At 42.9% G+C, this 16178-nt stretch overlaps 1 protein-coding gene across 1 annotated transcript in view; it reads left to right on the plus strand.

Annotated features, from left to right (window-relative positions):
* The window catches only part of LOC131281087 (discoidin domain-containing receptor tyrosine kinase B), a 107227-nt gene extending 100807 nt beyond the window's left edge, over positions 1–6420 (plus strand). Inside the window, exons 15-17 of the mRNA XM_058310340.1 lie at positions 51–200; positions 5170–5300; positions 6396–6420. Of these exons, the coding sequence (XP_058166323.1) occupies positions 51–200; positions 5170–5300; positions 6396–6420 (306 nt within the window). The remainder of the gene's footprint in view (positions 1–50; positions 201–5169; positions 5301–6395) is intronic.
* The last annotated feature ends 9758 nt before the right edge of the window (positions 6421–16178 follow it).

The raw sequence follows: 16178 nt of genomic DNA on the forward strand, positions 1-16178 counted from the left end.
TATCGTGTCCTATTTCGCATTCCATTTTCCCTTTTTTTTCCTTTTTCCAGGGCAAATTCTCCTCCAAGTCGGACGTGTGGTCGTTCGCGGTGACATTGTGGGAAATTTTGACCTTCGCGCGCGAACAACCGTTCGAGAATCTGAGCGACGACAAGGTGATCGAGAACATCGGTCACATGTATCAGGACAACAAGAAACACGTAAGTAGCGCAGCTGGAAACGATGTCAAGGGCACCGTTCCATTTGAAAGGATCATTGAGGACAATTAATCGTGAAAAATGCATGACGAAACATGGTGGTTGCTCACGACTCATGAGATGCGTCAATGTGTTCCGATATCGTTAGGTTCATCTATTCCGACGCTTGTCAACGGGGAATATAAATGCGAAAACCTTCAATACATTCGGTAAATGAAACATCACGGATGGAGAAGACTTACACTTCTTTCCCGGTAGCTTTGCAATCAACTTGATGAGAGATGTCTGGAACGCTCCAAAGCTTAACGCGAACGCACCGGAAGAAAGCTCCCACAAGCACAACCGGAAACCGTTGGGATATCGTTGGAATAAAACCCAGAAAATAGAAACAAGCTTCGAAACGGAAAAAACACCCGCAAAAGCATTTACGAGTATGATCCCTTTCATTTGATTTGAAACACGTACCGGGGTGTAAAAGAATGGCACATTGCACTTGGGAAGAAACATCACACGGTTGATTTCATCCAGCACAATCCCTTCCGGGTATCAAGAGGAAGTGAACAACGTACAACATTCTGCCGCGAATGTCGTTCACTTTCGCCATGCCGGGAATGCTCGAATCGGGCTTTGTCCGTGAGTGTTTTGCCGCTGCCGGAACGCTGAAGCTTCCTTGCTTCGAATAATATTTTACGCGCGTCGCCATTTCCTTCGATGGGCGTGGGGTTTCCCGAGTTGCAATTCTCATCCGCGTGTAATGCTTCAGTTTAACTGCAATTTATGCTGCTTCGATGCTTTTGGCAGCCACTTGACGGACTTTTCCCCCGATTGGAAAATGATCCTACCGTGGGAATACTCGTGTGGATTGCTATCACCGATGGAAAATCGGAGGATTTTGTGTTTTTTTTTTTATCGTTATCGCCTCGTAATGCTTCATTTTCCATCCGGTAGACAGCTTTTTCATGCTCTTATGATTATTGATGGTTAGAAACCCTTTTCGGTTATGGGGAGATACATGTTTTTTTCTTTGACGTTTTTAAGTGTTGGATGGATTTTTATCCACACCGAGTTGAACGAGTTCCGGTGCTGATTTAAATAAAGGCCAAAAAAGTCTATTGCACTTATGTAAATGATGCCAACGGAGGTCTTTGTTTGAGATGAACCCAATCCATTGAAGTTGGATTTTCCATTGAAGTGTCTCTTAGAACCTCTAAGGACATAAAGCTGACACACGTCACACTCTCGGGGCAAAATATGTCCTATATTTATCTAGGACCTGGTTTGTGGTTCCCTAAGCTTGAATGAATGATGAACCTGAATAATCCATCGCCCTGGGAACGGGTTGTACGGGAACTCGTAACCCAAATCACCGTCCGTGTAACAGCTGGAAAACCAGCGTCTTCTTTCCGGGTGGAAAAACTGGGGCCTCCATTCCGTCATTAAAAATGTAACTCCGTGCATCGTATGTGCCCTCGGTTTCGCGCAACTCCTCATACGCAAGGACGCGTTTTTCCATCGGGTAGAAAAATAATTAAATTCATCATTTGGTAGAATATATATGGCACCCTTGTGTTGGGCGTAATGTTATGTTCATTAGGCCGCTTTTAATGAAATTCAACCCTTGCGTTCCCGGCCCCGGGGGAACTCCTCCTAACACCCGTTCCCAGTTCCTTTCTGCCCCCTAAAGCATAAAGTTAACTGCTTCTTAAAATGTTACCAAGTCGGTGTCTCAACCTGTGCCATATTCGTGGTTGTCGTTCATTCATTTTCCAAAACTCTTTGCGGCCCAACAGGCCAATCCTTTTCTGTCTCAGCCTACCTCGGTTTCTGTGGTAGCTATTTGTTTCCATTGTACTCCTCACCGGAATGGCGTCCCATTTTTCGATTAATCACGAGCAGGGAAAGTGTTGTGTGTTGTGCCAATGATTGTGTCAATCATCGTTTGCCAAGGCAAAGGGAAGAGGGCCACGTATGATCTTTAAGAGCGCCGGAAACACGTGGGCTTTGCATCACAACAGCTTGCACGTCGCCCACCACGGGGGAACGGTTGAAACTTTAATCAGGTAATTAATATTAATGACTAATGTGGCGCGCAAGACACGTTACCGGGAAGCTGGAAAGCCCTGCTCCTAACGAAGGGCTGAAAATTCATAAATTTGTCCCCGTTCTTTGACATACAGTCCGTGGCATCGTCTTGTTCGTTTCGCGAATCACGAACGACGAGACGTCAATCATTTGTGACCGTAACCGCTCTCGAAACAATGGGACCGACTTCCTGACTGACTGACTGACAAACTGAGTTCTCCGAGACGCGAGAGTTCCTTGCTACCCCTTTAAAACACCCTTCATTTCGTACGAGTAGGAGGTGGCAATGCCACGAGAGGGTGGTCCGTCGACAAACAGGCCACCTCCGGTACTCACATACGCACAATCTGGTGTTGTAATAAATATTAAATTACACTATGAATAATGATTACTCGCATCATCATCATCACCATCACCACGATCGAGTCGAGCCCAGAAGATGCGATAGTTCCCGTTTGCCATCTGTGGCATCTTTTTCTTACCGATCGCTTTCCCGGTGACCGAAGACACCTTCAAGGACTACTCGAACCTACTGTTCCATCTTAATTAGCTTCACCAGACTACTGAAGTCCCCAGGAAGCAATTGCGGAAGCAACGTTCCCACTTCTGTGCTACCTCATCCGGACACCTCCCATTCGCAGACATGCACAGCTCTGCAGAACTCTATTTAACTTCATCCACTCCTTCCGAACGCTTTCCTTCCCGCTTTCCCTGTGAAACTAAACAAACAAATCCTTTCGAGCAACGATTTATTAGTCGCACAATTTGCCCAGCTTTTCCCGGTTGGTGGTGGTAGTAGTGGTGGTGGTGTTGGAAGCAATCGGAAGCTGGATGCTGTTGAACTATCAATTATTCCTGTTCACGCTTCAACTAGTGCCGACGATGAATGATTAATGTAAATTTACATAAACCGAACACTTGGCTCGGTTTCCGTCGCTCAACGCGGGAATGGGAACGTTGGTCGCGAATGTTGAAGGAAAAATGAGCTTGTATTATTGTACAATAATACATGTGCATAAACGGTTCAATCAGTTGAGAAATGTTTCATCTTATTAGAAGAAACACTTAAAATCATCAAAAAGACTCCTATAGTTGACGTTCCATTCAATCAGACATCATTGGAAGGTGTTTGTAGCGAATACAACAGATACCACAATCGTAGCAATCATTGGTTTTATGATCGGAAAAGGCTTTTCCATAGGCTACTATTCTTCATTCACGACAAGTTTTTTTCCAATTAAAAATATATTGTAAAACAGGTAACTACAAAACTTTCAATGAAATTGCTTGTTAATGCAAATACAGTTTCGTTGAAGCATGTTTTAAAAATTCTACGATTACTCTCTTCACTGTAAGATTTCTTTTTCCATTTTCAAAAATATCCTTCCCAAATCCATCGAACCCATCAGACCAAAAGTGTCTTTCTTCATCAGTTGTAATTTAAATTGATAGTCGTTTCCACCTGGCATGGTATTCACCTCCGGACGACAGGCACCACCCAACCAGGCATTCGGATTCTGGTGCTCCACTCGTCACTCAATCATCAATCGATCGCGCCAGGTTTTCCACGATTTACCACGACGGAAGTGCAGTGAGCAGTAACGAAGACACACACAAAAAAAAAGCAGCTAGCAAAGACCTTCTTCCTTCGGGAACGGCTATGTTTCCGTCGAATTGAGTTTCGAGTGATTGACGGAGTGGGTGAGCAAATTTTCCCCGGGTACCGTGCTTTTCCGAGCACTACCTGACCGAAGAAGATCTGAAGCCCGGCATAATAATGGTGACTGTCAGTTGTTAAGGTGATTTTTGGATCACTTTCGGTTTTTTTTTTCATGCTTACTGATTCACGTAAAGCGAAGGAGCTTTTGAAGCTTTCTCTACTTCATCTCCGTGTACCGTCCCGTAACTTGTCCTCCATCTTCCATCGATGGAAGGTAAAACATTTTCCATTACAACACAAGGAAGTGCTATGTTTCTCCTATACTGTTCTCTGATTTTGGTCGGAAAAATAAAGGATAACACATGCAGTTTCCGCTTCCGGCAGTGGAAAACAGAGATGGATTAGATTTTCTTTTAGTTGATAGTCAGCTTGCTGGATATACTTCCCGGAAGATAACAAAGTATCAATTCGATTTGTGAATTTTTGATTTCCGTCATGAGCGGGCGAAATTTCACCTTCCACAAATTTTATTTCATTGGGCAAAATAAAACCTGGAAAACAAATCATGCAAACCCGTATAGAGTGTACCTGCATTTTTTCCACAATTTCCCATTCCATTCCACTTGTCTTGTTTGTTAGTCCAGACTCGAGTCTCAAGTCGAACCACTTTTCCTCTCCTTTTAATCACCGAGGTCCAACCACGTATGAAGAGCCACTTCATCGTTAACTTTTCTAATGAACGTTTTCACTGTTGTTTAATGTCACCCTTTTCTCCTTTTCCCTCTCTGAAAAAACAATCGCCCCCTCATCAGTGTGATGTTGGAGCTTTTTAAAAAAATGTCCACCACCTCTGCCGTACTCGGGCACACACCACTTGAAACGATTTTTCCACTTTCCTTGTGGAGTTTCGCTGCTAAATTAAGGGCTTCTTCAAGCAGGTGTACGTCGGAGAGGAAGGAGAATTTTCATGTTGTTCACGAAACAAAGCCCAACACAAAAGGGGGGGCCATCTCAAGGAACTGTCTCAAGTGGACGCAATTAAAAGTTGTGGGAGACGTTTTTACACCGGTTTCTTTTTCGTCACTGACCAAGTGAATTTCAAAGAATATTTCAATGGTTGTTACCCTTCAAAGGTTCATTTTGCTATGATGGTCCCAAAAATCGTTTGTAGCTTTTCGGACGATTTTCAGACAATTTAACACAAATTTCCTTTCCTTCTCTCATTCGCAGATACTTCTTCCAATACCGGTCGGATGCCCGCGGGAAATCTACGATCTGATGTGCGAATGCTGGCAGCGCAACGAGGCGAGCCGGCCGAACTTCCGCGAGATCCACCTCTTTCTGCAGCGGAAAAACCTTGGGTACAGACCGTCCGCTTCTTCTTCCTTGTAGAGAGAGAGAAACAAATCAATTTTTCAACAAACGAAAAGAAAAAGCATCCAACCAGAACATAAGCACCAATCATCACCTCGCACGTTTTGCCATAGACCGGATGTGTTGTTATGTTTTCTTTCTTTTTTGCCATATAAAAAGCGAAACGTAGTGTCAAAACAGAGAGCAAAAAAAAACCAGTACCACACAAACTGGACTAACGAACGAAACAAAACGATTGATCAAACTAAATCGAATTAAACCACCCCTTCGACCGGTATCTCGTGTGTTTTGTCGCGAACCACCATTTGTACCTAGTCCGATTTGAATGTTTCGTGAATTCACTTTAATCCTTTGTCCCTGGCGACACTCAATTTCGCTCTATTAGTTTGTTCATTATATGCAACTATTTTGTTTCTGTTATGGAGTGTGTTTTTTCTTTTGCTTTTCACTTACTCTCCCACATTTTATTCGATTGTCTTTTCAATTGCCCTGTTTTCGAACGTTTGTCTTTCTTTTATCGATTTCAAAAACAGTTTCCGTTTGCTTTTCCATTTTGCTTCGTTTTATACTCGAAATTTGGTTTGTATCAAATGTTTTTTTCATTCTCCTTTTTTCTTGGCACCAGCTTTGCACCTTTTGGTATCCCGATTTTCGTGCACTTTCGATCCATTGTCCCGTGTTGGTGTGCCTGTGTGTGTGTGAACGTTTGTGTTTTTCGTTTTTCACATTCTTTGGCAACTTTGATTTGATCCTTTTTTTTACCGTTTCTGTCAAACAAATGTTTGTTTTGTGATTTTTCCGTTTTCTGTTCACATGTCTTAACTGTTGTTTTCCGCACCATCCCACAACTGTACCGTTATGGACAACCGAGAGTAAATCAAAACTGTTCTCTTTTTCTCTCTTCCTTCTCTCTCTCTCTCCCCACTTCTTTGCTTCTTTTCAGTGAGTATTTTCACCACATTTAAGAAGACAAAATTCCAAAATGGTTGATCGAACTTTGTAACGATAACTGTACTTGTGGTGCTGTACAAATTTAAAACAAAATTTAAAATACTTACCCAAACACACTTCCACACCCGCAGCACAACCGCACACCGTTCTAGCTGATCCGGTCCGGCTGATGACGGCGAAGCGCACGAAAACGCTGACCAGAAACTAAGCAAAAATGGAAAAGTTAAAGAAAAGTTCCCGGAACAGGGAAAAGAACATCTTGTAATTGTCCCAAAATCGAGCATAAACCGGTGAACTACTTTGTTTCCATGTCGTTTGTTGGCCGCTTTCGGTGGATCAAACAATGGCACACGCAAAGCAAAAGGAAAAGTTCCCCCGAAATTCACTCCCATAGCAAAGAACAGACCCGAACAACTACAAGATAAATGTGATTTTAATGAGACAATGGTGGTAAAATTAAAAAAAAGCATGGGAAAACGGCGGTGGACATAATCGATTTTTAGTAGTGGAAAATGCAATCCATCGACGTCTTACAATTTGTGTCCATCCATACATCTTTGAAGACCATAGTCAAAGTGATAACCTTCAGCAGAAACGAAAGTGCTTGTCGAGTCTACGAAGGACACGAGCGAAAGGCACAAATCATATCGAAAAGTGCAGCATAGGATTTCGAAAGCATTAACCTACTCATCAAGACTCATGCCCTTTGTAGGTGATGTTTGAGGTGAGAGTGTATAACTTCGCTGTGAATAGTTTAACACCCTTTCCGAGACTGTGTTTAGAGAGCGTTTAGTTAGATGGAAAATCCGCACCACGGCTTAGAAGATGTACGGGAAAGCTAACTAATCTGGGGGGAAAAAAGGTAAACTGAAGCAAAATCAATCCCACCAAATACTCGGTACACGCGGGATCCGTTACATCCGATGGCGCCGCTGGGGGACGGACTTTTAAACAGACTTTACCGGGTTCCTGTTACATGCATGGGGAGGGCCACCGCTAGCTCAACGTTCGAACCCGCCATAGTAAAAGCTTTTACGATAAGTTAAACGAACCCCCGTGCGCGTTAGTATCCTCCTTTCTGGTCGAACATCGAACAGGATTTGATGGCATTAAGAATCGAGGCACCAGAAAGCCGCCCCCAATAGCTCTCGTTGTGGGATTAATTGACGAAATGACTACGAAAGCTGTACATTTGTCGCTTTTAGGACGGGAAGATTGTGAACCGAAGCAAACCAAATGAAGCAAAACGCCATGTGTAATATAAAGAAGGAAGAAAGGGAAAGGATAATCTAGTGAAATAGTTATAATTATTCTCTATAATTATGTAACGGATATGTAACGGAACCTTACATCAAGTGTCCCGCGGGCATTGTGTTGTTCGTGGACAAACGTTTGTAAGTAGCGACACAACGAGAACGATTCCAGTGAAGTTTTTTTACGATATCATAATAAATCCTTGCGATATAACGGGAGGGGGGCATCATAAAGGAAAAACTTTTCTTTCGTTCCATCTTACGCCATTAATGTCTGATTTAATTCCGTTACGCATTTAATATGTTCCTACCTTTTAACCCCTAAAGCCAGTTTGTTTTAAGCCGAAATACACACACTCCGAACACATTACATCACACAGCTCACACACGAGACAGGGAAATATAGAATTTCACTAAACATTCTACCACACTTTGGGATTTTTATAAGTTCAGAAAACCCCTCGACACTGTTTTCGATACATAAGAGCTAGGTTATCACGGTCATTAGAGCGTTAAGCTTGTACATTGGAAGGATGAGTAAAAAAAGGAAAACACTCTGTCTGTGTTTTGAAGTGAAATTTTAACTATCTGAACACAACAGCACTTCAATTAATTTACGTAAAAGATAATTTCCAGGTAAATTAGTTTGTACATTCTATTTTATTGATTGAGTCTAAATGAGCGTAAAAAGTATTCCTACATCATCATTTTGCGCGGGCTGGAATTCGAATTTATTCATTATTTAACCAACATCGCTAGGGAAATCGCAAACATCAGGACACGCTAATTATTATGTAACGATACAACTCACTTTAGGACATTTTAAGACACAATCTTCGAAGTGAAAATAAAGAAAGCATGTGACACACTCTTAAACCAGAAATACAAACATCGATTTTTTTTATTTTGCCGAAATTTTTGTTGGCGTTCATGAGTCGCGGTTGTTTTAAAATGTGGATTCAATGTTTTGTCAAATGAAATACACTATCCTGGCATACATCCCGAAGAACTCATACACACAAATACACGTTTCTTTTTTTTATTATTTTTTCCAACTGTTTAGTTGCGTTGGTTTACTCGTGTTTCTTGTAAGTATGCTTTTATTTGTTTTTATCGTCATTTCTAATGTCTCTTTTCTCTCTGTTTAACAAAATCTACTTGCGTTCCTTAAAGAAAATCTTCTGAAAAATGAATTGTAATGCAAAGTAATAGGATAACTACTTCCCTGGGCCAAGTTCCCTAGGGGAGTGGAGTACTGAAACGAACGAACGCACCTACGCATAAGTGAACCTTGTCTTCCCGCTGAACTAAATTGTACATTTAAATTGAATGCTTAGTGACACGAATTAGAATTAGAAGATGCTACAAAACAGTTGACAAATCGGCAGCACGGGCTGAATCGAAAGCCTAAAGAACAGTAAAATAAGCCGAAGATTATCAAAAGCCTACGTTCCGCCATAACCGGTCACGATTGAATCAATTAAAACCCTCTTTTCCCCATGTTACAAACGAAACGAAGCTTTGATTATTACGAGCGAATGTAATTGCTAAGGCGATTGAACGAAATTTAATGTAAAAAAGAAACACACAAAACACACATCGTTTGCAAAACCTACCGGACGTAAGAGAACATTTGTTGAGGGCAAAGATACAGATCCTACTATTTTCATCTGTGGTGCTAGACTCTAATTCTTCTTTCTTCCCAAGCCCCAACCCTGTAAAACACTTTCTGTGACAATAATGTGTAACAAATGTTTAACTACTCGAATTGCTCGTGCCGTGACAAACCTATCGAAACTCTCAAACTCAAGGGCAAGTTTCAAGACGAAAGCGACATGTGTTGTGAGCACAACATAAATCTTCGACAGGCTAAAGCAAGTAAAACCTATCCATCCGAGTGGAAAATGCTTAATGAAGACGAAAAAGGTAATGAACTATAATGAAACTATATTTTCCTACAGGAGAACAATCATAACTGCGGTGGAAGCTATCAAAGTCCATAGCGTATCGGAAAGAGAGATAAAAACTATCGTGAAGCCAATCCAACCGACTTTGGCACCCGCTTAAGAGTGAATTCTAGTATATTTTCCTACCCTGTTGTACAATGATGAATTCGAATGTCTGTCTAACGGAATGGTAAATGATCGAAAGGAATGTTTCATATCCATCACATGCACTATGGAAGAAGATGGCGGTAAAAGAAACATAAAGTGACGAATGACTACTTCTATATTTCCATACTGTGTCTCTTAAGCTTTAATCTCGGTTGTAGGGAAATGGGAGGGAAAGTGTAGGATAACTTTAAGCGACACATTAAAAACAACAGAACAATTTCTTTGCTCGAATTTTTCAAATCTGCATTCAGTCCACAATAGGCACAACTTCGACGACACTATTTTTCTATTTTTGTCATTTCTATAACCAAGACAAACGATTAGGCCACAAGAAAGATTGAAAATAGAATTTTCAAGTAAAATTTTTGGTTTGCGATTTTTTAAACCTAAATTTCTGTTATACCCAAAATCGGTTTATAATCGATGTGAACCTAAAATAAAATAAACAAAACATTCTCCATAAAAAAGGGTGCGCTCTGGAAGCTTTGGAGCAACGGGGGGTTTTTCATCTGCATATTTGTTCCATACTAAAATTCACTCAATTTTTCATGCATGAGCAAGTAGGGCAGGCGTACGGAAAAATCGAGGTTACCGAAAACTCACCACCCTTTTGACCTCGCCCGCCACGGTTCGTTCGTTTCAGTTCGTTGCATTTTTATGAAATTTTTCTCCTGCAACCCCAAAAGCCCCCCCCAAAGTTGTTTTCCACCGCTGCCTCGGACAAGACTGCCTTCATTTCCTCCATTCAACCGTGGCCGGTGCGATTTGCATCGATTCCAAGATAGTTTCCCTGCGCCCCGATTACTTTTCGACCGGAATATCGAGCCTTTGAAACACACAAATACTACAAAATTCGGCCAAAGCCTTGGCTAACGACCTTGTTTGAAAAGAATTTTTCCTTGCGTTTCCGCACGTCAACACGGATTGAGAAAGCACGAGCCGGAACGTCGGAGGTCAGTTGGTCATCGGGGTAAACAATAGCATTAAAAAAACGGTTTAAAATGGACCGGATGTTGGATCGTACGTCAGTTGCACCCGGAATGCAGATGCATAATATGCAACCCCTCGGAAGCAACGAAACGTAAAAATGGACACAAGCGGAAAAAACTTTTCCGACCGAAGTAGACGAATGGAAATCTACAATCCATCAGGATTGCGCTTTCCGTTTACTTTGTATCACAACACACACAACAACTACTCGCTTTCCAGGGGGTCGGAATGAATTTTCCCACAAAGAACGAATGAAACGGAGGGAAGAAAAAGTGCACTCCACGGTGCGGCGTAAATATTAAATTATAAAATAAACTTTTTAATTAATGGTATCATACCCACCCGTGGCACCATTCGATGATGGAGCACGCGATTGCGATGCCATTTCTTGGCGTTTCGCATTTTTCTTTCCTCCAGCACCCCCGGGGGCGGAAAATGGGTAAGAAATTACAAATTAGGACCGCGCAGCGAGTTTTCACTTGCCTTTCGAAAAGACGGCAAAAGTTTCCCTTCCGAATGCTGCTACTGTTGCATCAATTTAGCTTGTTACGTAAGCTAAACTTTATTTTTCCTCGCTTTGTACCGCACTTCCGGGAAGTTCGGTTGAGAGGCAGATAAGAAAAAAAAACGAACCGTGCTGAAAAACGCCGGAAAAATCGGGTTGCGCTTCCTATTTTGGACGTCGATCAACTGCGAACGCGAAACGCGAAACGAAACTTCCATCCAGCATGCTATGGGAAACGTCGTGGCCCAATTAAACCGCTTTCCGTGAACAAGCCATCCAAGGAGGCGACCGGAAAATTGGATTGCCTCGATTTAATTGTTGTATTTCGGTGAAGACTGACTTGAACACTTTCAAGGACGATTTTTGAAGGCGCACGTCATTCTAAAACAAATTCCATGGGCAGGCCATTTTGTTTTGTGAAAGTCAACAATGTGAAAAATCAAATCCATCAGCAGGTTATTTGCATGCGGAAAATGAATTGAATAAACAAATTTTGGGACATTTTTCCTTCCCATGAATCCTTGTATAACATTTTCTCTCTTCTTACCGATATAATCCATCTGGACAACGAGCCCGTTGAGTTTTCACCCTGGCGGCGATTGTCGGGAAAAGCTCTCAGCAAGATTATCGCCAGCTGTTGGCACAAATTCGCCACGTATTTTCCCGCCCGCCCCCGGGTCGGGGATTTTTCCTGGCCGGAGAAATCCGAGACGGACGCCGGTTCCGCGAGAAACAAAATACACGGCCGGCGCTTTCACAGTAATAATGATAACCGTACTGATAATGCCATCGCCCATCGCAGTTCGCGGAAAGAAAAGTGAAAATTCATCGGCGTATTTTAATCTTATCACGACCATTTGCCGAAGAACCAGGCCGCGATCCGACGGGCCGAGCCGAAGGGGGAATTGTAATTTAATTCCATGCCCTAATTCCAAGATAAAGACATCTCGGGTTTTTCTTTTTTCCTCGCATACTTTTGCCCTGGGTTTTTCTTTTTTTTACATTTTCACAGAGTGTGTGTGTGTGTACGCGCGCTCTCTCTTGTTTAACTAAACCCAGGGCCGTACGTTTGACTTTGGCCGTTTGGTGTTTTTCGCTGGCGTGGTTTTCCATCAGCACCGACTTCCATCCAACTGCCACACGGTTTGAAGATTTCCTTTGGAGCTGTAAGAACCCTCCCCCCTCTCATCCGCAAAGACGATTTCCTTTTAGTTTCTCATTTTGTTCCATTCTTTGCTGACGGAAGCAGATTTCGAATGTCCATTTTACTGTTTTCTCGCCTTTGCGTCCCCTCCGGCAGCTTGAGGCTGCTGTTTGTTCTCCGTTCGGTTGGTTTAACGTTTTGTGAAAATCAACAACAGACAGAAAAGGAAAAATGCTTAGCAATGACCAACCGCGAAGAGCGACTTTAGTGGCTGTGAAAAATCGGAAAAAGTACATCACCGCGTGGTGGCGACGGTAAAGTTAACGCGAACGTAAAGATAAACCAAAATGGGATGGCACAAACAAAAAAAAAGCCCCATGAAAAACCGCTCGCTGGCCGTGGTGCCGGGGATATTCTAATTTTCCCTAATTTCATATTTTTGAACGCCACCATCGCCGGCGGAAAACCGGCGGGGAGGTTTTTCGTGCGAAACCGACGTGGCAGAAAAATGCCGTTCGAAGATTCATTTAAATCTGCTGAACCAAAAGGCGGGAGCCTTTGATGTGGCCACAACGGACGGAAAAATGTTCCGAGTTTGCTGGCAGGTTTTTCCCCCACACCAGAAACCACACCGGCCGATAACGGTGGAAAAGACGATCCCGCCCGGCACGGAAATCTGTTAAGAAACGCTCGATTTTTAAGCGGCTTACCGACGAATCGTTTCGTCTTTGGGTTGGTCGCGAAATTTTCCTCTTTCAACTTTTTGTTTTCCTCGCCATAGGAATACGGAGATCAGCTCTAGACCAACGGCTTTCCATGAGACACATTTGATCTTTCCTTCGTCGAACGCTTGTAATTATGGTGAACATCGCGAAGTCGTCGTTCATTATTTCCACAAAAAACATCCATGCTCGTGTAATGGAGACCACTTGAGAAGGAAAATCCACCTCCGAGTGCAGCTGAAGCTCGTGTAATTATTTTCCTTCTCCGAGGTGGAAATAAGTGCACCGAAAGCTCGAACACGGGCGCGCAAAAGTGCACTTCTCAAAAGGGTAATTGATTTTTCCAACCCATTTCCACCGGCCAAGGTCAACCTAGGGGCGGGTATCTGGCGTCCCGAAACCAATTAACGCACGCACACCAGGGAAGGGGAAAAGAGTTTTTCCCTTTGTTGCGCCGACCGAGCCTGGACGGGTCTTCCCCCCGAGACCTTCCATTTTCATAATTTGATTCGCTCCATTTTTCTCGGCACGTTGAGGTTGAGGGAAATTTTTCAAAAAAGGTCCCGTCCATCCATTCAATCCATCTCGATCGAATCCTGTACCGTGATGGAGGAGTTGCACCGATGCAGACGAGAAGGCCATGGGACGGGGTTTTCGTGATGCTTTTCCCGACCGCCTGCGGAAAACGACGGCTGACGGCGTCAATAGTAATCAAGAATTCAATTATGAAATTTCGCACCCACGCGTGTCCAGGGAAAGCGACGGGTAAGGTCCACGTCCGGGGCTCGATCCTCGGTGGCTTCGAATAATCACATCGTAATCATTTTAGTGCATCAGCTCAGCACGTCGAGCCGTCGGAGCCGGGTTTTCCGACCGTTGCGGACGTTAAACTAAAGTCTCCGCTCAAACGCTTCCACCCGGTGTAGAAGTGGGAAGTGGGGAAAACTAACTCCTCATCCTTCGAGTGCCCGGCCGGGACGGACATTACAGAGAGTGCAATATGTTTGCGGCAGCGCTCGGAACGGCATCATTGCACATATTTTCCAATCAATACCGAACCATCGGCCGGCCAGAGATTCAGCGCTCCTCCGATGCACATAAAGTCTTAAGATAATTTAATTTACCACAACAATGCGTTCGCTCGCTGGTGGAATCGGGTGGAAGCGGAAGTGGTTTGTGGTAGAGACGAGGGAGAGCAGGTCGGTTTAATGCCGTGCAAGTAATGATAACAATTTCCGTCGGCGTCAGCGTTGTGTTGCAAGGTTTGATTGGAGCGTTTATTGAATTTCTAAATGCTTTCTTAATCATACCCATTACAAAACCGGGCTTCAATGGTTCATTTATATAACGTACTTAATCCAAGTTTAAAGAAATTATTTGATTTCAATAGACCAAATATATTCTCCCCTTGCAATCAGTAAGTCCCACATCGTGTTTGAATTTTCCAAAAACTTTATTTGAAATAATGTTTCTTTAAAAGTCATCCCAACTTGATGAATTTACTTCCATCGTTTCCTTTTGACCCTGATGTAGTAACAAAGGAAATCTATCATTCTTCCATGGGACGCTTGTCATCGCAATGGTGGGAAAAATTAATGATCTCTGACTGGCTCAAAACAGCTGTGTCACTTTTCACGCAATCTGACACGCCGGAAAGGAAAAGTATCGGAAGCGAAAACATGCCTGCCACGCAACAGTTACATGCTTGATCCCTGGATCTGTTGTGGGTGTCCATCATGGTAGAGGTGGGTGGGTGAAGTTGGAGAGGGAAGAGCAGAAGAAACAGGAGGAAAGATTGGATCGTTTTTTTTTGCAGATGAATTGACACGATGATCCACTAACCTTGTGACTCTAGGAAGTTCATTGGAAGTTGGGTTTAAGTTTCTACTATTTAACAAAAGTTCTATGTAACATGATCGTAGTAATCATTGACTACACAATAAAAGAATTCAAAGCCTAACGGAAATGGTATTGTCTAATTTAAGGAAATTTTACTTTGGCCTAATCGTTTGTTATTGATTTAAGTCTTCAAGGACCTTTTCTTTCAGTTCTAAAAATATCCGTTCGACTCACCATTCCCCAAACAACAAAATTACAAAGCAAAAGAAAACCCAAACAACCCACACACATGCACACACACACACGTAGAGCTTCTGGTGGAACTTTACCAAACACACTTTCTCCGGAGAAAGAAAAACGAAGATATAAGAAGAAAAGAAAATTTCCTCGTGCCTTTTTATCAGACTTATCAGATATGCTCGTCACAATAACTCTCACTTACACACACACGCGCACCCATACATGTAGCCATCTCTCACCCCTGGCATGCTTGTATCCTGTCTGTATTCCTCGACAAAAAAAAACCCACTCAAAGACGGTGGTTATAGTCTCTCTCTCTCTATCTCTCTCTGTCAAGTGTAGGAAGGAAACCCCCCTTATGGTACACATTATTAGTCCACTAAGCACCACAGCACGGTGAGGAAAATGAATGCTCGCCGGAGTTGGACAGCGTGCGCACTAATAATTCCCTGCCTAAAGCCCTTCAGTTTGTACAAACTCGTGTTAAAATAATCGTAAGGTACAACAATCACACAAGCACTACACAAAATACACCCACAAACACAACCCAGGGGAGATAGAGCTCTGTAAATAAGATCAATGTGTATTGGAAGCAAAATGACACTCATGGGAACGGGGGGAAGGATTGTGAGGCGGTAGGCATTTTCCACGGAATCTACCCCCAAAACCCGGATTTGGGTGGGAGAGTTAGGACGTAAGCGATAGAGTAACATTAGCAGGGGGTGGATCAGCAGATGCAATCGGAGGAAAACGAAGGTAATAAAATAAAACAGAAACTAAAGAAAAACCATAAAAAGATGCAAACGAATTTGAAGAATTATAGCAACAAAAAAAACAAAACTTGTACAAAAACCAAACGGATTACCACACGTACATCACGAACAATCCTCGAATAGGACGAGCTAAGCCAATATCTGCCCATCACCAGGAAAGACCGTGAGACTCATGTCTTCACCCCGGTGGCAGAGTGTATAAAGGAAAAACGAAACTAGCAAACAAAAGCCCAGTGCGTAGAGCTTCAAACTTTCGCTTGACTGTAAGGTCCCCGATCACACCGGGTAACATGCCGAATGTACTTGAATAAGTGGAAAGTAACGGAGCAAACTC

Source organism: Anopheles ziemanni, chromosome 2 (assembly GCF_943734765.1).
Source record: "Anopheles ziemanni chromosome 2, idAnoZiCoDA_A2_x.2, whole genome shotgun sequence".
Lineage (NCBI taxonomy): Eukaryota > Metazoa > Arthropoda > Insecta > Diptera > Culicidae > Anopheles > Anopheles ziemanni.